Source organism: Chenopodium quinoa, unplaced genomic scaffold, assembly GCF_001683475.1.
Source record: "Chenopodium quinoa cultivar QQ74 unplaced genomic scaffold, ASM168347v1, whole genome shotgun sequence".
NCBI classification, from domain to species: Eukaryota; Viridiplantae; Streptophyta; class Magnoliopsida; order Caryophyllales; family Amaranthaceae; genus Chenopodium; species Chenopodium quinoa.
In genome coordinates, this window is record NW_018742966.1 from 304731 (window position 1) to 329108 (window position 24378).

The following is a 24378-nucleotide window of genomic DNA, read 5'->3' on the forward strand; positions in this document are numbered from 1 at the left end:
ATATTGTCACATTTACTAATTTAAGAGTTGTATATGATGCGCCTAATTAGTTGCTTATGTTGTTACTTCTTGTATTTAAGAGATAGTTAATCATCAAGTTTGCTGAAATAGTCAAAGTTTGCTTAATTTGCTGATGTTTTGTTCACTGTGATGCTCGTATGAATGTTGAGATTTTTTTAACAGAAATATCAACTGATATATAAAGAACTGTTACGGTACATTTATTGAAAAAAAAAACATAATATTAGTGTTAATCTAACAAACTTTCAGGAATTTTCGAGCCTGGATTGTGAGGCTGTTGTACTTGGACATGGCTTGATTCGAGCAATTCGTTCTTTTGCGCTACCAAATTCAATATTTATTTAGGTGAAAACATCAACATTATTATATATGTGTCTTTTTTTAAAGGCTTAGGATGCTAAAGACACATAACAGGCATTACATTCAGCTACTTATATAGAATATAGTCTGCACTATATATAACAGTACTTTCACTCAAACTCCCCCTCTCATTCAGCTACTGAAATTATCTGCAGTCTCATTGCCAGTCTCACCGATGACCCTACTCCAAAATCGATGCACCTTCCATAACAGATCAATCTTCTCAAGGGGAACATTCTTAGTCTCGGGCAAGAACAAGTGTATAAAAGCAGTCATCAACACAATCCACCCCCCGAAGAAGAAGAAAATTCCAGCCTTCAAGTGGCATAATATAGACAAAAGTGTTTGTGCAACAAGAAAAGTGAATATAAAGCTGAAAGCCACAGTTATACCTTGAGCAGCAGAACGTATCTCGAGCTGAAATATTTCGCTTGGTACCAACCATCCAAGAGGACCCCAAGAGAAACTAAAACCAGCAATGTAAATGCACAAAAGGATCAAAACTATGTAGGAATATCCTTCACTTAAACTCCCATAATCTCCTAGCTTTGCTAAGAGTATACTTCCCACAACTATAAATGGAACTAACATTGCTACACCACCCCAGAAAAATAAACTTCTTCTCCCAAATTTGTCAACTGTTATTATTGAGAAAGCATCTGCAGCAATCGCTACAACCCCAATTACCACTGATGAGAGAAGGGATGCAGACTCACCAAACCCAATGGTGCGAAAGAGTACAGGAGCATAGAATCCCACCAGATTGATTCCTGTCATTTGTTGGAAGAACGGTATTGCTATTGCCATCACGAGCTGAGGTCTGTATTTTTGTCTGAAGAGTAAATCATTGAGGGGATGTTTGATAGATTTTGAGGTTGATGCTGCTTCTATGAGTTCATTCAATTCTTCTTGGACATTAGTTGTACCTCGTATTTTTTGTAAGATAAGCTTCGCCTTCTGGTGATCCCTTTGAATCAAGCTGTTCGGGGTTTCAGGGAGGAAAAATGAGCCTACAGTCACAACAATTGCTGGTAGAGCTGTCACAGCTATTGAGACTCTCCATCCCCAGCCGCCTTTTATCTTTGCAGTCCCATAATTGACCAAGGATGCTAAGAGTATGCCAACGGAAAGACTAAAATGGAAGCCATTATTGAATGCTCCCCTGTATTTTCTTGGTGCTATCTCTACCAGATACATTGGAATTACCTGCAGGAAAATTTGGACTAGATGACTACAGTACTATCTTTATAATAACCTTAGTCTTACTATATCATGACCAACTTACTTGCCTAATTTGTAAAGCCAACACCAATTCCAAGTAAGACGCAGCCTAATATGAGCATGTAAACATTAGAAGCTCCGCCACTTAGAAAGGAACCAGCAATTACTGCTGTACCTCCAACCAGGATAGATAGCTTACGTCCAAAAGTTTTGGTCATCGACGAGGCAAACAATGAAGCAAAAAGGCCAGCAAAGTATAGAGATGAGGTGAAAAAAGTTAATAGCTCACTCTCAAATTTACAATAATTGCTGATTTTTGTGTCTTCTTTCATCTTAATGTATACATGTGGGAAGAATTTTTTCAGAAATGGATCCATTGATGTAACTCCACCTTCACATTGACATAAAATACTTCATTAGCTTAATGTAAATTCTCTACTCTGGTTACATATTTACTACTTTCTGATTTCACAAAATTGACCCATAGCCAATACCCAACCTATACTCCGTGACCCAAACCCAAGATTCAATCAAAATACATAACCCAAAAAATAATGACAGTAATATTGATTGAATCAACATTAATAAGCTAATCTCCAATAGACCACATGATCTAAATAAACCCAATCCGAACAACCCATTAGCAACCTCACCTATGACGAGGAATGATTTCATGATGGTTTATTATCTACACTTCAGGCTTTGTTCTGCATAACATTAAAACACTACTTATCAAATTAAAGTGCTGCCTGGTTTTAGATTCTTCCCTCAGTTCTGTGAATTGTGCCAGACTGATATATATGACAAGACAAAATTTTCTGCAGAATAAAACTTTACAGTCAAGGTATAAAGGCTACATAAAACTTTGAGATATTATACATATACCTGATACACCAATGTCATAGCCAAAAATGGCTCCTCCAAGAGCAGCAATTATGCAGGAAAAGATAACAAAACAGGTTATTTTTCCATTGAACTGCACATAGGATCACTTGTTATAGGTATTCCTCCTGCCATTATCAATGAAAAACAGACTGACACTAAGAGTCTTAACACCCTAAACAAAATTGTTTTCATCCACTAAATTGTTTGGGTGTGTAGTTGTGTACCAGACTTTTCTACAGTCTACAGATATTGATAGTGGGGACCAAAGCGGATTGGGAAGTCCATGCCAGAAAAGTAGTGGTGGGACTATTGGGATTCAAGGACACCAGCCATTTTGAATGGACATGACTTTTAGTTAGTAGAAGCTAATGAAAATATATCATATGATAGATTAACAGGAGTAAAAGAGATAAGTAAAACCCAAAAAATAATAATGGGGGGAGGGGGGGAATTGATATTACAGAGATAGGCTAATTTGCTGAAATAGTCAGTTTTTGCTTAATTTGCTGATGTTTTGTTTCACTGTGATGCTCGTATGAGTGTTAAGATTTTATGTACAAAAGTTTTATTTTAGCAGAAATATCAACTTATATAAAAACAACTGCAACTAATAACTATACATAAAATAACATTAACCATTACATTAGTCTAAAAAATTATTACATTTTACCTTGAATTGCGATGTAACAAACTCGGGCTCAACTGATTTCTTTTGCTTAGGCCTGTTCATTTAGGAATTTCCGAGCCTGAATTGTGAGGCTATCGTACAAGGCTTGGTTCAACTAATTAGCTTTTAGTCCTCCTGCCATTACCATACAAAGAAAAAAAGACAGGTTGACCAACACTAGCACCCTAAACAGATTTTGGCCAGATGCTTAATTAATTATATACTTCACATATTCAGCATCAATGGAAGGGGCACATATTCTTAAGCTTTGCAACAAACCATTCTACAGGGAATAAAATTGGGGAGGTATGACTATCATTGAACATGATTGCATACATACATCTGTCAAGTTCTTCGTGAGGACAATGAAAACTCATTCACAGTGGGTATGAGAAGTATCAATTAGCAGAATACAGTACGACTTAAATATTCCACTGCATGATGCCGCTATTTAGATATCTCTATAGCTAGCAAATCACTGCGTTCCTTCAATTTGATAATGTGTAAATAACTAAATACTGTAATATTGCCCCCTATGATTTTCACAGCACCTCCTTTCTTCATGTCCCTTTTTTATCATTCAAATCCCAATAAGACCTTTATGGCCAGCATAAGTCATTATCCATATGAAGACGGATCCACTTGCCATTCCAGCGAGGATGACCACCTAAGTAAGTATTTCAATGAATCAATACCTTATATGCTTTCTCCTTGATTAGAGAAGAATATTAGCTTGGAGGTACTTCACCTTGTTACAAAGTTAAATTACAAGATATATAGACTTCCAAGCTTCTATATTTGAAGAAACTTGCATAATTTAAATTATGTTATTTAGGTGTGATTTATGTGGAGTGCCAAAGTACCTGAATTCATTAAAATTAAATTACAATTTGCTTACGTAGTAGATAAGAAAGAAATCATACCCATTTGAATAAATATTCGTGATTGTCCTTCCATGAGTATGGGATGTTCATGCCAAATACTGCAGCTACCAAGGAATACACAGACAAGGATAGGGTCCCAGAGATGAGACAAATCTCTAGCTGCATCAATTTGAAGGAGAAAAATTTAACACAGAAAAGATCAAAGGGGTGGCTCAATCTCCATAAAATTTACGAAACTAAGAAACTATGAGTACAGAACATACAGTATAAGTTTAGCATCAACGAAAAACTAAGATCTGTACCTGAATCAGCTGATTTCTGTGGTTATCAAGCTGCAGTATTAGAGTGAGTGAATAATCAGGTTACTCTGCAAGGAGCCTCTAAACAGAAATACACATATACATGCTCTTTCTTGAAATAAGGTTACATCTCCCATATTCTTACCTGAATGTTAATGTAGTCCTCGGTATCATCAATATATTCACGAAGCTGAAAAGAGAATGTTTCATGTAACAGTTATATCACACATGGAATCGAAAACACTGGGAAAAAATAACTAGGACAGCATGATAGGTACTTACAGTGGTCAGTTTGTTCATTGTGCTATCAATTTGCATAAAATAAGCCTGTAATGTGCCCCCAGAGAATCTTATCTTAAACTAAGTTCATCATTGCCAACAAAGAGACAAAGGCATATAGCAAGACTAATATCCTCACCTCTAGCAGCATCTCAAGTTCCTCAACATCGTTTTCCTCATGAGCCGATATCCCACTTGCTCGGCTTGTTCTGGACATCTTCGAACGGACAGCAGGTGAGGCAGGACACCAGTTTGGGGCACAAGAAATGCTGACAGGTGAAGAATTACGCGATAATTTTCTTGACAGGTAAAGATCTCCCATATCTTCATCATCATCTAGGAGTTGTTCTAGTTCGTCCCTGACCTAGCCTCCAATTATATTACAAGACAAATAAGACAAGTGCTGCGGAAATTTCCCAACAATATGCTTAACACAAATAATCTGTTATCAATTAACTTCAAAGAACTGAAATGAAGCATCATTTATGACCAAGCAAGGATTTACAAGGAAGTGTGGATTTCACAGTTCCAAAGAGTATAGTCAAGAATTACACCTTTTGAACCCGGTTAGTCAATCTTGTCATCGCGCTCTTCAATTTACGCACTCTATCCAAATTCCGGCTACTAATCTGTCATAATTCTTACAAAAGTCATCATTCTAAAGTCAGGCAAAAGCATCCAATTCATCATAATCCTAGGAATAAGAAAGTGGCTATGGTACCTCTTAAGATTCACGACTAAATTTATCAATGCACTCAATTATAAAATGCAGCATAAAAATATGGTAGAGACTAGGGAGCTTGCCTTAGAAGTAAGCTCGTCTAAAGCTGGATAGGCATCAGTTTCCAACTCTGTGGTACGAGCATCTAGGTAGCTACAAATTGCTTCTAGCATTACTTCTAGCGCCCGAAACTCAAATGGAAAATCTACATTTATTATTTTATTACTCATTAATAATAACCAATATTAAAGTGTGCCAAAGTTAGAGTAGTTTACACCATTCATCATATCTACTGGCATTACAATTTTCGTTTTTCAATCAATACCTCAATGTGATCCACTATAAAACAATTCTAGTACGAGTATTTTTAAAAACAGTTTTCAATCATATATACATCAACTAATCAAATTACCAGCAGCCTGCTCGTCTTCCTCTCCGAGCCCTTCGAAAAATGCTCCTCGGACAGCTAACCTTCTTTGCAACTCCTCAACCACGGGAATCACATTTTCATCTAGTGGATCCCGAAGCCATACCTAACCCAATCAACAAAAATACTTCCTTATAAATAAAAAAAAAATGTAACTTTCATATCATATAAACTTTGGTGCACCTATTAGGCGCGCCAGACATTATAGTTGATGATGTCTTGTACACCCACTTTAGTTGGTTTACGTCCCAATTCAAAGGTGCTATAATGGGTGTCATATGTGATACAGGCCAATTTCCAAAAAGTAAGGGCTAATCATTTATACAATGATTGAAGTCAAACAATTGAATTTCCTTTACTAGCTCTACTACGCATATGTACACAGGTTCGAATCCTACGAATCACAACTTCACAAGAAATAATTGGACTTTTTATTTAAGGTTAATGTTATATAAGCATTTAATACACTCTTGAAAATTGTATAAAATTAGGAATTCATCACAAAAACATGCGTAAATCAGTGTAATTAGTGTTTATATTTTCATGATTTCCTAACTTTACACAGTTTTCTAGTACATTTTTAATGTGTATATTTAGCCTAAGGGCTATGTATAACATTTTCCGGTATTTTAATAATTGAAAGCGTTACCTCCTCTGCTGTGATGATTGCTTTGATATGCTGAAATCACACCAAAAATACAAACAAAAATCAGAAATTAAGATCAGAAAAACAAATAAAATGACTGAAATAAACATAATTAAATGATTAAATAAATCAATTAACCTCCAAATTGACAATGATAGCTCTTTCTCTACCCAAAATAGTTGAAGGGTAAGACAACAGAGGATCCAAAATTCTCAAATCTCTAGCATGAATCCTCAAACGCCTAAGAATTGAATATTTATCCAAGTCCAAAAATCTGCTTTCTCCTTCTGAATTGAACAAAACCCAGCTGCTTGAAACCAAAGTAATGTTCTTCAATGCCATAATTTCTTCAAATAATATTCAAATTATCAAATGGGTATTCACAATTTCTTCAAATATAGCTCAAATTATCAAATGGGTACTGAAGAATTCTTCAATTATAGTTCAAATTCGCATGATTGAAGTGAATCAAACAGGTAGATTTGAAGAGGGTAGGGTTAAGAGAGAATAAAAATGAGAGGATAGGAAGAGAGAGAAAGATGGGTTAATGGTAATGAAGCACTGATTAAGAGTGATAACTGGTAAGAGAGTGTGAGCGCGATGTTTGGTGGTTATCATCAAATTTTGCATGGCATTTAGCGGCAGGTGGTGGGGGAGGGATGTGCTTGCTGTGTGACTCACAAACTCTTGATGTGTTTAAATTCGTGGGCGGGGGCATTCCGGGTATTACAACGTAAACTAATTTTCCGTGTAGGATTAGAGGTGACCATCAGATAATTTGGATTGGTTACAAACCATATTATTTCGGGTCGAGTTAGATTAGTCAGAATTTTGAGTTTTATTCATTTCTTCATAAATAAGGTAGTTTGGGAATTCAAGTCAGGTTGGTGTTAGGTCAGCAAATACATGCCCTTTGGGTTGGTAGGTTGGGCTTATTTCGAATTGAATGATGATAAGTCTAATCAACGTTTAGGACTTGAGGTGATTAGTGATCTAATAACAAATTCAATCTAGTAGTTAAACAATTAATTTGGAGAGGAAAAATTTTGTAACCGGAATGATTATTGACAAGGTAAATGAGCATTAACATCCATTTATCAATTTCAGCATTATTAACCTTACCAAGTCATTTAGACAGTTACAATTATTACTAGCCTTTTACTTCATTTTAGTAATTTAAGACATATTGTACAAGGTACAACTAATAATAGGCCTACCTTCAAGGCTTCAAAGTTCAAAGTACCAATTTACAATTGATAGAGAATATCCATAGAATATTCTCATCCTAGGTTTAGAATATATTTTGTATAAGATTATCTTTGATATCTGTACATATCTTATAGTTACCTAATATGATAAGGTTTCTCATTGTAACCCTATAAATATTGATCAATGGAAATCACTCTAATCAAGGAGTTTTACATTATCTGACATGGTATCACAGCTTAGGTTAGATCTTGGGATTATATACAAAAATTCTCACCCTGCCGGTGGGTTAGAAAATTAAACCCACCGGCGGGATATACAAAGTTATTTATGCTTACGCAAACACACATATAGATTTTTTTTTCTTTTCTCAAAGTTTTTTTTTAGAATCTTTATATAACCTTGCGCCTCCCACCAACAGTAGCAATCGCGAAAGCCTCCTCCATCATTGTTGGCAATCGCATACACTACCGCCTTCCACTACTGGCAGTAACCACATCTGCCAACCTACTCCATGTGCCGCACTCTATTTCCACCTCCCCATGACCAACAATGATTCTTACATTGCCTCGTTGGTTTTTTTAACACATAATCACATAGATTTTGTTTTGGTGGTGGTATATCACAATAAGGTCAACTTTTGCACATCTCTTTTGTTATCAAGTTAGCTCCTTTTATTGTTGCAGCACTTGGAATCTTTGTGGAGTATTACTTCTTGCTACTTGGTTTCTCTTTTGAGAATTGATTAATTTCAAGCGATGGGATTTAATCTTTTCTTGCGCAATTTTATTTGTTTTTCTTCAACTGTGATTTCACGTAGTAGTGTAGTGTCTTGTCCCCGATGATGGTTTGATCCCTTAACTTATTCTCTGGATCTGCAACTTGGCCCAAGTATATGCGTGACTCTTCTCCTTCGGCCTAAAAGCGCATATCTCTACTATACGTAGGTCGTGGTTGTTGCTTCTCATCGTCATCACCAACACATGTCTACTACTTCTCTTTTGATCATGGGTTACTATACTATCCTTACCGTTCGATGCATGATTCAGATCCAGTCTGAGCATCCGATTTTCTCCCGCTCTGACTGCGGGGTGTGATAGAGAATATCCATAGAATATTCTCATCCTAGGTTTAGGATATATTTTGTATAAGATTATCTTTGATATCTGTACATATCTTATAGTTACCTAATATGATTAGTTTTCTCATTGTAACCCTATAAATATTGATCAATGGAAATCACTCTAATCAAGGAGTTTTACATTATCTGACAACAATGACTCGATGACCGATGATTAACTAAATGTGACATATATCATCCAACTAATACCCTCTTTTATCATTTTCTCCCTCGATAATTTTAGTTTTATTTTTGTAAGCATACTACGGAGTAATAAATAATAATGTAGTATAGTGTAACTGTATATGTTTTTTATTTTATTTTATTTTATTTTTTTTACGAAAACGAAGTACTACGTATTATTATACTTCGTATCATTTTCATAAAACGATATAGAGAATTAAGTTTGGAAGTACCCAATGCAGCAATGGTTAATGGATGTGGGCCTTAGGATTGTCCAAGCCCAGCTAGTTATGCATTGGGCCTATTCGTAAATCATTTCTGTTTTCGAATTTGTGGTTTACCCACTTTCACAGCAATTGAATGTAGGCTAATTAGCAATCTAAGATTACCAAATTCTGGTATTGAATTATTTGCCTAGTTTTATTTTTAATTTTACTATTAATTTGTTGTTGGGGCCAAATCCATTGTCCTAAGTCCTACTTTCTCTCTCTAAAAAGTATACTCGCTGACTTAAGCATCGGAGGGGTTTTCCCGGGTCACACCCCCAAGGCAGCTAACCTTATTTATTATGCATGTCTAGCTCTCGGACATACTTGTACAAGGTGGACTTCTCAGACATTCCTTTGCTAGGCGGAGCCGAAAGACATTTAGACAACAGTCGAACATTAGCTTAAGAACATCTTGATATACCTTGTAATACGCTAACACGCTTATGAGGAGTCTGTTTGACAAGTGTTCTTTAATGATATCAGCATGTTTTGTTTTAGTAATAGTTAATACGTAGTAGATTTTATAAAACGATATAGAGAATTAAGTTTGGAAGTACCCAATGCAGCAATGGTTAATGGATGTGGGCCTTAGGATTGTCCAAGCCCAGTTAGTTATGCATTGGGCCTATTTGTAAATCATTTCTGTTTTCCGGTTTGTGGTTTACCCACTTTCACGGTAATTGAATGTAGGCTAATTAGCGATCTAAGATTACCAAATTCTGGTATTGAATTATTTGCCTATTTTTATTTTTAATTTTACTACGTAGTATAAATTTGTTGTTGGGGCCAAATCCATTGTCCTAAGACCTACTTTCTCTCTATAAAGTATACTCGTTAAGTATCGGAGGGGTTTTCCCAAGTCACATCCTTAGGGCAGCTAACCTTCTTTGTTTTGCATGCCTAGCTCTCAGACATACTTGTACAAGACGGTGTTCTCAGACATACCTTTGCTAGGCGGAGCTGAAAGACATTTGGACAACAGTCGAACATTAGCTTAAGAACATCTTGATATACCTTGTAATACCTTAACACGCTTATGACTTATGAGGAGTCTGTTTTCGAAAACAAATATGTTTTTTTTAATAATATACAAATCGTAGTGCAAAAAAGTTGAATTCATCAATAATTCAAACCAAGGAACCGAAATGACAAAGTAATGACTTATAAGTTATTTATTTCAATAACTTTTTTCTTTTTTCTCAACATACTCATCATGTCATCACAAGGAATATGCACATACATGGTACATGCGCATAAACACATAAGGTCAATATTGATGACGATGATGGCACAATTTAAGTTATAATGTCCCAATCATATCATCATACTCATATAATATTTGCTACGAGTACCCATTATATTTATTGTGTACAAAATTTTATACTCCCTCCGTTTTTAAATACTTGATTCACTTTTCTTTTTCGGACGTTTTTAAATATTTGCTTCATTTTATTATTTGGAAAGTTTGTACAATATTTAACTAATTTCTCTCACATAGTGGACCCACCACATATTTTCTCTCCTCCAATCCTCTCCACTACTTTTGTTTTTTATAATTTTTTATTCTTCCACTTACCCCACCACCTCCATATATTATTATTTTCTCCAATTTCTCCTAAAACTTCGCGCATGGTCGGCATGGAGAAATGGAACAAATATTTAAAAACGGGGGGAGTAATATGAATATTGCATAAGAAACTTTATTTTATAGATTTAATGATCGTGAGTCAAACTATATACAAGTATACATATGTATGCATCCCACTGAAAGTCTAGTCTGAGTAGCATCATTTAAGGTTGTCTGCCAGGTTTTACTCATAGTAGTAGTACTCTCCATGTGGGCTATGAGTTGCCCAATGAAAAAAAATAAATTAATAAATTAAATTAATGGATTTTTATTAAAAAAAATAATAATAAAAAACTCGCATTAATTTAGCATTTCAAATGTTATATCAAAATAATATTATCAAATGAGGTGTGTTTAATCACCTGATTTTTCTTATATGAATTTATCCTTATTAAAACCAATTTTTTTTTTCTGAACTATAGTTTTAGTAACCTAAACTTTATCAAACTTATAAGGTTTTTTTTTTTTTTTTTTTTTTTTTTGGGAAAGAGAACTTATAAAACCTTAAATAAGTGAAAATAAGGTAAACCAAACAATATTAAAATTAGAACTAACCTTTTAGTTCATGGTTGTTGGTATTAAACTACGAGCATTAATTACTTAATTAGTGTTGATGAACCAATAAACGTTATAATGATTATTTCACTTTTATATAGACCTTATATTGTGTCAAAAAAAAATATAGACCTTATAAAAATCAATGTGGATATTCACTTTGCTTACAAAATACTTTCTCCGTTTTTTTAGTTGACACCGTTTGACTTTTAGTCTTTTACACTATTCACACACTACACTTTAATTCGTTGTTGTAATTACAGTAGTATTACTCCGTATTGTCAAAAAGTGTTACTCCGTATGCCATCTATTATCACCGGGTATTTGGACAGGCCATTAAAGCTTAAAACTTAAAGCTACATGTCACAAACTCACAACTTTTATACTCTAAATTTGCGTAAAAATCTTTATTCTGTGATTCTATCATGTGTCACATTAATGACAAATTGAACTTTTTTAACTGGTTCGTATAAAAATGCTGACATTTGGTCTAGAAATTGAATGGTTTAATACTTTAATGTGGCCTAAAAGAGGAAAAGGAATGAGAGACTCATAAAGCCTTTTAGCACTTTTTGGGGTAATACAGTTACAATCCTATTCTTAAAGCAAAGAACCATTTATGGACCTTCAGGTTAAAGGGTGTTTATTTGTTTAGGGAAAAAGTATGCCTTTTATACTACTATAATGGCTCACACATTCAATGCCATAACGATAACATTGTGACCATTTTGTTAACGGCTTATAAATAAACTAACAAACAAACAAGAGGTGGGTCATGTACTATGAGATAAAAGGCAAATTTTCATGCTCAAAACTAATGGAAAATGATTTCTGATTACAGAAATTTGTTTGAGATGGCTGTCGTATTTAACTTTGTTTCATTGCATTTGATACTCGTAGCATTTAATTAAGTATGATACGGAGTACTTAGACATATGTACAATAAATTGATAATAATACTGTGTATCTTAGTGTTATACACTCGGTAAAAGTTGGGGCATTATTTACATTTTCTGCTATAACACACTATATAATATATAGCGCTATATAAATCAAGTTCATCAAACATGAGTAGGGTCTGTTCACTTCAGCTTGATTTTATTTCAGTTCAGTTTAGTTTTCAATTTCCTTCTCTCATAAACAATTCAACTCAGTTCAGTTCAATTTAGCTCCAATATAAGTTCAGTTCAGTAAATCAGAATAAACCTAAATAACTGTAAAATCCATTATGTAGACAATTGATACCTTGAGAAATAAATTTGTTGTAAGAAAATAATAATAACCAAAAAGTAAGAACTTGTAATAGCTTAATGTTTGTTTGAAATAAAACTTTTTCTTATATTTACCTTGAGAAATAAATTTGTTGTAAGAAAATAATATTAACCAAAAAGTAAGAACTTGTAATAGCTTAATATTTGTTTGAAATAAAACTTTTTCTTATATTTGGCTAATTACTTTAGCATATCACTAATGTGCCAAAAAAAAAAGTTACAATTTGATCAAAAACTTCAATGATGCATTATTATAAATTCATCATGCATGTACCATGTATGTACACATCGCTATGTAAGAATTGAGATTTTATGGAAATTTCTAATTCCTACATCCAACCAAACAAGGCCTTATTATTATTCAATTCGACTCATCATTCACCAATTACCATTTAACCATCCTCTTGAAACATGAAGTGAATGCATATTAATGTTTACGCTATCTTTCATTCTTGCCTACCTAGCATCATCTCTCCAATGGACTTAAAGTGTCACCATTGCAGCATAAGATCGCACTAGCTACATGTACTTCACTAATTACCCGTCACTCCTTAATTAGTCCTTGCTATTCTACCAAACTATAATTATAAATATCATCCTTGCTATTAATAGTACTATTTGTCTGAACAACCTACTCGTACATCTCAAAATGAATTAATGATCATCTCATAATGATAAGTGCATGTAATTAGAGTCTAATGATAAGTCTATTCAATTTAAATTAGAAAAGAGAAAAAAAAAAAAAGTTCATAAATAGGTTACTCTGTAATAAGTTTATATGGCTAGTCTTTCAAAAAAAAAATGTGTATATGTTAGAAAGTAGACAATAATATTTGGGAAAAAAAATGTTGATATACCAATGTTCACCTTCGAAATTATGTTTAAATAAATCTAGTTAGAAACAAAATAAGTGGAAATTAGGTGAAAATAATGCAATTTTTTTAGTTATATAATCAAGGGTTAAGGCATTGTTTTGTACACCTATTTTTTCACTTGGCTTTGCCTAAAATTTACTCCACAAGTATTTTTTTTTTTCTTAGCAAACATAAGTTGAATTATAATTCAGGAAGGTAATACTAAAAGTTACATTTAAACTTTGACAGTGAAACATAGCTCAAGTATAAATTATTTAATTTATAAAATTGAAAATCTTGTACAATAAAGGGAGGAAGAAGGGGAAGGGGTGGTTGGTTGGTGGTTTTTTTTTTTTTTTTCTATGCATAATTAAATCTAAGTATCAAGTAATTGGGTGGGTTAGAGGTTAATAAAAAAAATAGAGGAAAATTGAAGTCTAATTAAGTTGATAATTAAGGAAATGTGTTTCATCTAGTAAAAAATGAACGTAGTGGTTTTTTTATTTGCAAAATGGTGTATTTAAAAGGTTTTTTTTTTTACAAATTTTCCTTTTTAGTTTTTTAATTATTAAGTCAGCTCAGCTCAGCTCCATAGGATCGAACCTGTAACCTGAATGTCGGCGGTGCAAACCAAACCAAGCGTAGGGCCGTAGCACCGTATATGCGGCTTCTATTCTAAACATAGTGGGTAGTCCCGGGAAACTGTTGAAAAAAGTGACAAACTAATCAGCATCACAGGGTTGTCACTCATGGCGTGTGGGTTCCACTTAATGACTAGAAAGTAAACACTTCTCCGCACTTAATTACCCATCATAATTAATTAATTAAATAATTTACTCCCTAATTAAAACCACTCGCTTTAATAATAAGATACCTTACCTTACATACATTCATTACAGCGCTAACATGGAAGAACCTCTCTCTCTCCTCCTCTTCTTTCTCTCTCTTTAACTTCTTCTACAATCAATTTCCATTTTTATTTTTTTTTTCGATTTCAAATCCCTATTTTTTCGGAAACCCTAGAAATTCAATCACAACTGTTGATCTCTCTCCTCTAAATTTGTTTATTCTTTCTACACATTTTTGTTCATTCGATTCATTTGTTTGATCGTCTTAATCGATTTATATTTTTGTTCGATTAATTTGATTTGATATTATTGATGAAGCGGTTTCGAAGATGGCAGAGGATCTTCATCCTCTTTTTTCTCTCTCTTTCTGTATTTGCTCCTCTTGTTCTAGTCTCCATTCGACTGAAAACTCTTACTTCTGAAGGTGATTTTTATGTTTATTGATCTCCATTTCTTTTTTAATTTTTAATGATAATTTTATGTTTCTGATTGAATTTGTGTGTGAATATTTTTCCAGGAAGTAGCAATTTCGTTGAAGATTTACCTAGTATTGTATGTATTTTCTCTCTTCGTTCTTATTTAATTTCTTTCCATTTTTGTATATAAATTAATGCGGAGTATATGATTAAGTCAAAGAAATTGATTATAATTTTTTTTTTTTTTTGAAGATGCAGCAGTATAAGTCAGATGCGTTACAACTAAATGCAGTTGAACAGGTATATAACCGCAATTAATGTAGTGTGTATTTTTGAATAATTATGATGATTTTAGTTGAGCTTGATTTAGTGATAATATTTTGATTTTTCAATATTTTAACTAAATTAGGAAGCAAAGGAGGGTGTGAAAGAGCCTAAACAAGAAGTTTATAGAGATCAGAATTACTCAGTAGTTAATTTTGATCAGAATCAGGGTGGGGATTCAACGGTGCAGGGTTCGAGGGCGAGTGACGGCAAGGTGGTGGAGTCTGGATCACAACGTCGGGGTTAGTATACTTGACTGTATTTTGCTCGATGATTCTTAGCTTAGCTATACGATGATGATGAGAGTATTGATAATGTTGTTATTGATTTGGCATTTTAGGAACTCAGCAACTTGTTGGGGAAGAAGTCAAGCCAATTCAACTTAGGGAAGAACTCGTAACGAAAACTAATGAGGTACTTGTTACAGGAAATAAGTTTTAATAACAAGTGATTATAGAACTTCATATGTTGATCATGAATCATCATATCAGAATGTTGTTATTGTAGTAGTTGAAGAGAAAACTTAGGATTACATTTTAGCTTTTAATGCTTGTTTGATCGCCGCAGTTATGGATTTTGAGGACAATACTCGGCTGTAGTTTTGATGGTTGTCCAAATCGTACTGTTCAATTGTCCGATGATAGAATCACTTTACCAACTATAGGCTATCACAAGTAGTTAGTAGGGCTCAGCTATCTGGGCCTGTATTGTCAAATATACAACGTTGTGACCCAGTTTTGGAGATGTTTTGTTTCTTATTCCTGTCACATCTTTCTGTTTGTCCCAGACTGAAAATGTCAATTTGACCACTTATCCACTAAATAAATTATGCTCAATAGTGATTTATAGCGTTTTATAAATAAAAATTCTGTGTGGCAATCTACACATTGTCAATTGCTGGCTGCTGACATGACACCAATGAGTGATTTGAGTTATCTTGACAACTAATGGTACGCCTTATGACTAATAAAGCTAAAGCTACCTTGTTAACGGTGATAAATCCTGTCATCAATATAGACATGGATGAGGGTGAAGCTCCATTCTATATATTGATACCATTTAGGTGTCTAGCTCACAGCAGCTGCTGATGACTTTCACTTTTGATACTAATTGACTAGCATAACTCCTTTCTTTGAACAATTTGAGCTGGTAGTAATAGGTAGATTGGGGCATGTTTGAATCGAGGTTTTCCTATCGTTTTTCTTTACCTGAAGGTTGAGATTTATCCTCTATGGGGATCAAGTATCATGACCACTTCTGTTGTGAGAATTTACAGGATACATCATGCTGAGTGCTTCATAGCTCAAAATGATAGAGGACCAAAATTTTGCTCCAACACACATTAAAATTGTTCAGTCGGCATCTGAGATAGTCATCCTTTAGTGTTCTAATTTATTATCATGCTTTCCTTTCCAAGAATACCCTTGATTCTGATGTGAAGAGCTGAGACTTGCAGAAAACATCATAGATAATGTGCAGTTGTCAACTATTGTCCTTGCATGACTCATATTTACATCTCCTCTTGGTGTATCAGGCTCACTCAAATCAAATGTCTAGTCAACATGACCATGGAGTTCGGGCCCCTCCACGTCCTGATACGCGGAGAGCTACAGATGAGAAGGTGAAGCAAATGAAAGATCAGGTGATTAGGGCCAGGGCATACTTGAGTTTTGCTACGGCTGCAAGCAATACTCATTTAGTGAAAGAGTTGAAGTTACGTATAAAAGAAGTTGAACGGGCAATGGGGGAAGCCAGAAAAGATTCAGAATTATCGAGAAGGTAATATGTCAAACTGTACAAGGATTTATGTGTCGTGACCTGTATCTTGAAAAGAATTTCTTTTCGGAGCTCTTTTACTTTGTTATCAACAGAGTAGATAGGGATGACTATATGAGTAGTGAAAACTGTGGGCAAGTGATCAACATAAATAGTTTCTTCACGGTAGCTAATTGCTATAATTTTCTTATGTCAAACGTGATATATTCTTGTTTCCTCGTGAGACTTTTAGTACTGTATCTCCCTAAATTTGGTCATCATAAAGTTATGGCCTATGGGAAGTATTCTAATTTCTGTTGTACTATTTTTTTCTGTTTTTGCAGCCGTCTGCAGAAAATTAAATCTATGGAGAACACCTTGTCAAAAGCAAATCATGTATTTCCAGATTGCTCAAACATGGTTAATAAGCTCCGTGCAATGACACACAGTGCTGAAGAGCAAGTCCAGTCGCAGAGGAAGCAGACAACATTTCTTACCGAGCTTGCGGGAAGAACAACTCCAAAAGGCCTGCATTGTCTTTCTATGCGACTCACTACAGATTACTTTATGTTGCAGTCTGAAAAACAGAAGCTTCCCAAGCAACAGAATGTTTACAACCCTGATCTTCATCATTATGTTACCTTCTCTGACAATGTCTTGGCTGCTGCAGTGGTTGTGAACTCCACAGTGTCCAATGCCATGGTAATTGCCTAACTTTCACTTAATTCTGTTGGTTAGGTTCCATCATAAGTGATTGTGAACTCCACAGTGTTCAATGCCATTTGCTCTATTTTTTCTATGGTTCTACACTCTACTTTACTTCTATTCATTTTCCTTTAATCAATATCTGAAAATCTTTATGTGTCTGGGAAAAACCCCTTCACTATGTGTTGATTATGGTGTTTACTCATGATTGTCTCTTGCATGCATGTCCCCTCTCTATCTAAATTTTATTTTCTGAGTAGACATCTGCTTTTTGAAACTTATAAACAAGGGTTTTCTACAGGAGTACCTCTTAGGTTTTCCTTTGGACGAACTCTATCAGGCCGCTTAGTTTTTACTCCGTAACTGCTTAGTGTTTTGATGGATTGTTTGTGTGACTTGGAGTGCTGATCTCTTATGGATATCAGTGAAATGCACTGCATAATTGCATATCATATCTTTTAGGACTATACATTTTGAACTGTTTAAACCATGTTAATGGATGGGACGTGCAAAATTGGGATTTGTTAACGTAGCTTTGGGAGTTTCAGATCAAAACATTAAATGCAATTTTACAACAGTCAGATGATCAGGAATTCAGGATAGAGATGTTTGCAAAGGTTGTGGTCTTTCCTTTTATGTAAAATCAGTGTATTAATTTTATCATTATATATTTATATCTTGACTAGAAGCAGAAAGTTGGCTTGGCAGATCATCTGACTGTTGTAGAAATGGTCTTTATCCGAACGTATCATTGCCTTAATCTCACTAAGTTTAGGATTATTACTCCTCCCCTTTTAATTGTCTTCTTCATTATTAGTGGCAAAAGTTTTTTTGTTTTTTGTTTTTTTTGTTTTTTGTTTTTTTTTTTTTTTTTGTTTTTTTGGTGAAAATAAGCCAAAAGAGTGTGAGGCTTTAGCAATATAGTTTCAGCAAACTAATTCCATTTAATAATGTCTTACTTCCAGGATGGACTCTAGTAGAAATCAATGTACTATTAAATATAATAGAGTATGATGGTCAGTATTGAAGGGGTTTTTTTTGTTTTTTTTTTTGTTGTTTTTTTTTTTTGTTTTTGCACGAAATAAAAGCATCTAATATTAAAGTCTTGGGCTGGTGAAAAGATCTGCTGGTTATCTTGACGGTTGACGAAGTCTGATATGTTGGGAGAAAATCATGAGTTGGTCCTATTTTGGAGAAGGTTACCAAAGTTATTGCTGTTGCAAAGTTGTACAGTACAACTTAATGAAATTTGGGTAAATTAATTTGAGAAATTGTAATAGACTAACATAAGGAGGGGCAATATTGGTAGTCTAGTAATATTAGCTAGGTTAGTAGTCTTAAGCTTAGTATAAATAGAGAGAGAGAGGGGAAGGATGAAGGTAGACAGAATTTTGGAGTGAAAGTCCTTTTGAGAGTTGTGACCTCAAGTCATTCATTAGAGTTATGACCAATATGAGCTTTGTAGGCTAAACCTACTATCTTTTGTAAGAAACCATTAATCTGTTAAATCAAATTTCCAAGCTTTCTCCTTTAAGTTTCCTCTTAATCAGTGAAGTATACAAATCAGATTACCAGTCTATAACAGAAATATAAGATTTATGTTTTTTACTGATGGGGACCTGTGAAGTACTAATGTATGATGATGCTCGTTATGGTGCTGATCAGAGAGTTAGGTTAAAGCTTAGGTTTACCTATTAGGGGCATTGAAGAACTGCCTGTTGTATTTCTGTTGAGTCTGCCATAATCTTTTGGCTATATGTTCCTACTCATTTTCGACATATATATTTATATTTACCCTCAGATTATCACTTTAAATTTGACATTACATTCGTGTTGCTTGCAGGAACCGGAGAGAGTTGTCTTTCATGTGGTGACAGATTCTCTGAATTTTCCTGCCTTCTCCATGTGGTTTTTGTTGAATCCTCCTGGAAAAGCCACTGTCCAGGTCCTAAATATGCAAGATTTTCAGTGGTGGCAGGAATATGAATCGTCACACGAGAAGCAAGGTGCCCGTGATCCAAGATATTCGTCTCTACTCAATCACCTACGCTTTTACCTTCCTGAAATTTTCCCTCAGCTAGATAAAATAGTATTTCTCGACCATGATGTGGTGGTTCAAAGAGATTTAAGTGGTCTCTGGACCATTGATATGAAGGGGAAAGTTAATGGTGCAGTAGAGACATGCCAAGAAGACAAGTCTTCGTTCAGGCGGATGGCAATGTTCATCAATTTTTCAGATCCTCTGGTGGCTAGGAAGTTTGATGCCAATGCATGTACATGGGCATTTGGGGTGAATTTGTTTGACCTCAGACAGTGGAGACACCATGATTTGACCTCAAGCTACCGTAGATTCCTTCAAGAGGTAAATTGAATTATTTGTTTCCTTATTCATTGTACCATATTGTCACTCTTGTTTTGTTCTTCTTCATTGGTCATGTTGCATCTGTTTTTTTTTTTTTTTTTTTTTATTTTTTATTTTTTTTATTTTTTAATTTTTTTATTTTATTTTATTTTTTTTTATTTTTGTGTGTGTTCATCCAACCTTTTTTCATCACCCCAACCCCCTTTCTCCTTTCCCTTCCCATTTTCCCAGTTTCCCAGTTTCTGTGTCTGTCTTTCCTTCATCTTGTTCTCAAAGATCAGGCTGTGTTCTGTACAATTCCTTGAATTACTCATGATTTTCAAAATGACTTATGCATTGATTCTTGTCGTGGTTACTAGTAAATTACGCTAGTAGAAAATGTCTCTTTGATATGAAACTGTTAAGACTAATACTTCGTTAACCCTTAGAGTTGACAACCCTCAAGAAAGATAAAATGAGTGTCATAGGTGCAGTATTTTTTTATGGCATTCCTTTGCTTGTCTCTACATCTTCCTCATGAGGGTGCCAATCCAAGGATTCTTAACATTTCTGCTATGACCTTAGTTATTATGTATCACCGTTGCATGACTTGCCTCATTGGATCTGGTTGCAGGGCAATGGAAGGCCTCTTTGGAAGGCAGGAAGTCTACCTTTAGGCTGGGTTACTTTCTATAATCAGACAGTGGCTTTGGACCAAAGATGGCATCTTTTGGGGCTAGGATTTGATTCGGTATTGAGGTTGGAAGACATTGAACAGGCAGCAGTTCTACATTATGATGGAATCATGAAACCTTGGTTGGATATTGGGATAAAGAAGTACAAAGGATACTGGAACAAGTTTGCGAATTATGATCATCCCTACATGCAACAATGTAATCTTCATGGGTAATATGATTTAGTTGAGACTGGAAATTGGCTCACACGCTCATCAAGACCCCATGAAGGAAGGCTCTTCATTCCTTGAATACAAGGATTGTCGGGGGGGCTTGCAATGACATCAAGGGTCGGGATTTCGACCAACAGCGGCAACTCACAGTATATTCTTTTGCCAATTTTGGCTTGTTAACTACTCTTCAAGTCATACAAACAGATACAAGAATAGTTCATTCTTTCATCTAATTAATTCATGTAAATTCAGCCGATTATTATTCTTTTCTTTTCCAGTACCCTGCTCAGAGTATTCTAGGGAGCTGATCTGAGCCAGCTTATAGCAATAGTGAGCAAAATGAGAAATTACTTGCAGAGTTTTTTTGTAATGACGGTTGCTTTACTTGTATATAACTCAATCAAGAGTTGTGGCAGCTTTTATGTACTGGTATATGATATTCTTTTTATTTGAATGGTATTTATTGCTTTCAGTTCGTCTCTAAGCTAAACTGCTAACGATCATTTAACATGAGTACTCAAGTCCGAGAAATATCGATGGTGTTGGCGTCTTGGTGAATCCTTAACTCTCGGTCTCTCACAGCAGGTTACTCCGTATCAAACTGTACCCGGAGATATACTAACTGCGTTGGAGCTGTAAATTAGTGATGATATCCTTGCTTTCTTAGAGCTAATTGTGTAAGGAGCTGGAGATATTTGTAATATAATCATATTCTGTTTCTTACAGCTAATTGCATGTGAGTCGGTCAATCATTGATAAATCTGCACATTTATGTTGTTTAAGCAATCCTAGAAGGAAATGTGAGCATGTGGACGTTAATTGGCAGAGAAATTGTTGTATTCATTTTAGGAGCTCAATTGACATAAATCAATACTCAATAATATGAGTATACATAATTCATTAATACCTAATCCACCCATGCTAATATTGTTCCGAAACTAACGAGAATTCCATACTCCGTATTATTTTTCACACCAACGCACATAAGGAATAAATTTAAGTTTAACATATATCATGAAAAGCTCTATCGTTTATAAAATAAGTTATGAAATTCGCTCTATTATTTGCCGTTTTGTCAATTTTGCTATCATCCCCCCTTGGCATTCTTAATTTCTTACCCCAAAATTGAAAATTATCTACTCATTTTGGACAACTTAAGGGTGAGAAAAACAACCAAATACATAGTGCCACATAGGATAAACTAAAATAGATGATACAACACGTGGAGCTGATCAATTGGTTGATAGAAGATAAAGGATATGAAATGAGGGCCGTCAATCTATCCACGCTAAGTGGTTCAATTGCCACTTATTTTTGCTCATCAAATATTAATTTGAAGTAGTTTCATTACTATCACAAACTTAGAAACTACACTTCTACACACTTTTCATCAAAAAAGTTGTGTTCTTTGCTAGCTTAGCAGTGGTCTAACACCGTAAATTAGAGAGAAAAAACAATGGCAACCATTACTGCTAGTTCTTCAGCTTCTTTGGTAGCCCGTGCTAGTCTTGTGCAGAGCAGAAGGGTTGGTGTTTCATCTTCTCCCGTTCTCGGTTCGTCTCCTTATGTTTCTTTTTTCTCTCATATTCATATTTTGATTTTCTATCTGTCATTGGTAGTTTTACAATATATCGATCCAAATTGGTTTGATTGGAGATGATTTTTTAAAATTGTTTTATAGACTTGTATTGGGGCAAAAGATCGTCTTTCAATTAAGAGGTTAAGAGTTTGATTCTCATCTCGTTATACCCTCAATTTGTTATTGATTAAATTTTATCGATCTCCCCCAATCTTAGGGGTTTTGTATGCTGTCCTAGGCATATAAATCGTTAAGTAGATCTTACTTTGTCTAGAAGGATAGGATCCTTAGGACCTAAAGCTATTACGAGTACAAACACACAACACAATGATATGATCTACATATAACTCGGCACAAACTCCAACAAGAATACATTTTAAAATGAGATCGATACATGTAATTCCCTATGTTAAATGTATGTTTTTTATTTGATATTTAGTATTTATAAACAATTCAAAAGCAACATATAACCAAACAGGAACACTTGACTTCTGAATTGTCACTAAACATGATATATAACTGAAAATTTCTTGATAGTTCATAGTGTATTATAGATCAATTTCATTAAACTTAGTCAATATCTCATGAAATAATGGTGAAAACTTTCATAATATTTCAGGATTGCCAGCAATCACAAAGAAGGGTGGCAAGGTAACATGTTCAATGGAAAACAACAAGGCATCAACCCAAGAAAGCACCACAAACAAGGGGATGATGGGTGCCTCAATGCTAGCCGCGGCTGCTGCCACCGCCATGTCGAGCCCAGCAATGGCTCTTGTTGATGAGAGAATGAGCACAGAAGGAACAGGACTTCCCTTTGGGTTGAGCAACAACCTTCTTGGGTGGATCCTATTGGGTGTGTTTGGTCTCATTTGGGCTCTTTACTTTGTCTATGTTTCAGGTCTTGAGGAGGATGAGGAGTCTGGATTGTCCCTCTAAATTAAATGACCATATTCTACTCAACCAAATGTATTTTGATGTGAATTTCATCTGATCGAATTTGGTAAACTTTTTTATATTTTGAATGTAGAAATGACAAGATATTATGGTTTATCAAGTTTGTTGTAAGATTTTACTACCTTCTAGCTTGTTGATATAATATTGTACTATTGTTGTTCTTACAAATTTACAATGAGTCAAATTTAAAAATGAGTGCACTAATAAAAAACATAGCCAAAAACGAATTAGTGTTGTGCGACAGCGGAAGCAAAGGTCGTAAACAAACAAGAAAACAATAAAGAAATTCAATGCAAACAATAAGAACAACACCAAGAATTTACGTGGTTCACTATCGATGTGATAGCTACGTCCACGGGCACCGAGATCGAATGATTTCACTATAAACTGCAAAGATTACAAAGATGATTCTTGTATTTCTCAAGAACGGCTCTCACTCTGTCTCTCTTAACCCTAATACTGATATTAGGGAGGTTTTATATTAATCCCTAATTAAAAGATACTTGGGCAAAAAAATAATAAAATAAGATAACCTAAAACCGCAAAATCCGCGTTCCGTATTTTTCCTTCTCCGCCCGGTCAGACCGGGCAAGGTCTGCCCGATCGGGCGCGAGAAGAAAACTCCATACGAATGCTTCAACGTATCCAACCCCCACCGCCCGGTCAGACCGGGCAAGGTCTGCCCGATCGGGCGAAGGCTCGCCCGGTCGGGCGAAGGCTCGCCCGGTCGGGCGCGAGAGCAGCTTCTTCAACGAATTTGCCAAGCACCTCTTCTTCTTCCGCCCGGTCAGACCGGGCAATGTCCGCCCGATCGGGCGGACAAAGCTACGAAGTACGAGTCACCTAATATACTTATCAACAATCTCCACCTTGACGAGAACTCGTAGTCAGCAAACGACCCCATCAAGACATAGTGAAAAAACATCTCAAGCCAAACCCGATGCAGGACTCATGCATAAGCCATACATCCCGATAAGTCTTCAACCAAGACCCATCACATACTCGTCTCCAAGTATAACAACTCATAATGCTCCACCTGCATCACAAGCCC

General features: G+C 35.0%; 3 protein-coding genes and 1 pseudogene across 5 annotated transcripts; 2 read left to right on the forward strand and 2 right to left on the reverse strand.

The window, feature by feature from the left end:
- Nucleotides 1-311: 311 nt before the first annotated feature.
- LOC110728937 lies at nucleotides 312-3247 on the reverse strand (annotated as a pseudogene).
- Nucleotides 3168-7077, reverse strand: LOC110728938 (magnesium transporter MRS2-I-like). 2 transcript variants are annotated; one of them, XM_021908607.1, is made up of 11 exons: nucleotides 6549-7077; nucleotides 6414-6443; nucleotides 5750-5870; nucleotides 5421-5542; nucleotides 5171-5245; nucleotides 4756-4980; nucleotides 4620-4664; nucleotides 4483-4527; nucleotides 4341-4370; nucleotides 4078-4197; nucleotides 3168-3289 (listed from the first exon to the last, which is right to left on the reverse strand). In XM_021908607.1, the coding sequence occupies exons 1-11, from the start codon at nucleotides 6750-6752 to the stop codon at nucleotides 3281-3283; spliced, it is 1026 nt and encodes a 341-aa protein (XP_021764299.1). In that variant the 5' UTR covers nucleotides 6753-7077; the 3' UTR covers nucleotides 3168-3280. The 2 variants fall into 2 exon arrangements, with proteins under 2 accessions (XP_021764299.1, XP_021764298.1); XM_021908606.1 differs by lacking the exon at nucleotides 3168-3289 and adding an exon at nucleotides 3394-3821 and having other exon boundaries at nucleotides 6549-7076.
- A 6629-nt stretch (nucleotides 7078-13706) lies between these two features.
- On the forward strand, nucleotides 13707-21241 carry LOC110728939 (probable galacturonosyltransferase 6). Of its 2 annotated transcripts, none has more exons than XM_021908609.1 (9): nucleotides 13707-14767; nucleotides 14861-14895; nucleotides 15018-15059; nucleotides 15169-15325; nucleotides 15424-15497; nucleotides 16618-16862; nucleotides 17183-17540; nucleotides 19387-19905; nucleotides 20519-21241. In XM_021908609.1, exons 1-9 carry the CDS (start codon nucleotides 14656-14658, stop codon nucleotides 20792-20794), a joined length of 1818 nt encoding a protein of 605 aa, XP_021764301.1. In that variant the 5' UTR covers nucleotides 13707-14655; the 3' UTR covers nucleotides 20795-21241. The 2 variants fall into 2 exon arrangements, with proteins under 2 accessions (XP_021764301.1, XP_021764300.1); XM_021908608.1 differs by having other exon boundaries at nucleotides 14350-14767; nucleotides 15012-15059.
- Nucleotides 21242-22118: 877 nt separating this feature from the next.
- On the forward strand, nucleotides 22119-23479 carry LOC110728940 (photosystem II reaction center W protein, chloroplastic-like). Its single transcript, XM_021908610.1, has 2 exons — nucleotides 22119-22344; nucleotides 22990-23479. Exons 1-2 carry the CDS (start codon nucleotides 22248-22250, stop codon nucleotides 23307-23309), a joined length of 417 nt encoding a protein of 138 aa, XP_021764302.1. The 5' UTR covers nucleotides 22119-22247; the 3' UTR covers nucleotides 23310-23479.
- Nucleotides 23480-24378: the final 899 nt, after the last annotated feature.

Excerpts from the sequence above, each read along its gene's own strand:
- LOC110728940 (XM_021908610.1), top strand. The coding sequence starts at position 22,248 with ATGGCAACCATTACTGCTAGTTCTTCAGCTTCTTTGGTAGCCCGTGCT. Across the intron at positions 22,345-22,989 it reads TTCATCTTCTCCCGTTCTCG|GATTGCCAGCAATCACAAAG; the intron begins GTTCGTCTCCTT and ends ATAATATTTCAG.
- LOC110728939 (XM_021908608.1), top strand. The coding sequence starts at position 14,656 with ATGAAGCGGTTTCGAAGATGGCAGAGGATCTTCATCCTCTTTTTTCTC. Across the intron at positions 14,768-14,860 it reads GAAAACTCTTACTTCTGAAG|GAAGTAGCAATTTCGTTGAA; the intron begins GTGATTTTTATG and ends ATATTTTTCCAG. Across the intron at positions 15,498-16,617 it reads TCGTAACGAAAACTAATGAG|GCTCACTCAAATCAAATGTC; the intron begins GTACTTGTTACA and ends TTGGTGTATCAG.
- LOC110728938 (XM_021908606.1), bottom strand. The coding sequence starts at position 6,752 with ATGGCATTGAAGAACATTACTTTGGTTTCAAGCAGCTGGGTTTTGTTC. Across the intron at positions 5,871-6,413 it reads CAATCATCACAGCAGAGGAG|GTATGGCTTCGGGATCCACT; the intron begins GTAACGCTTTCA and ends TGATTGGGTTAG. Across the intron at positions 4,371-4,482 it reads AGGACTACATTAACATTCAG|CTTGATAACCACAGAAATCA; the intron begins GTAAGAATATGG and ends CTAATACTGCAG.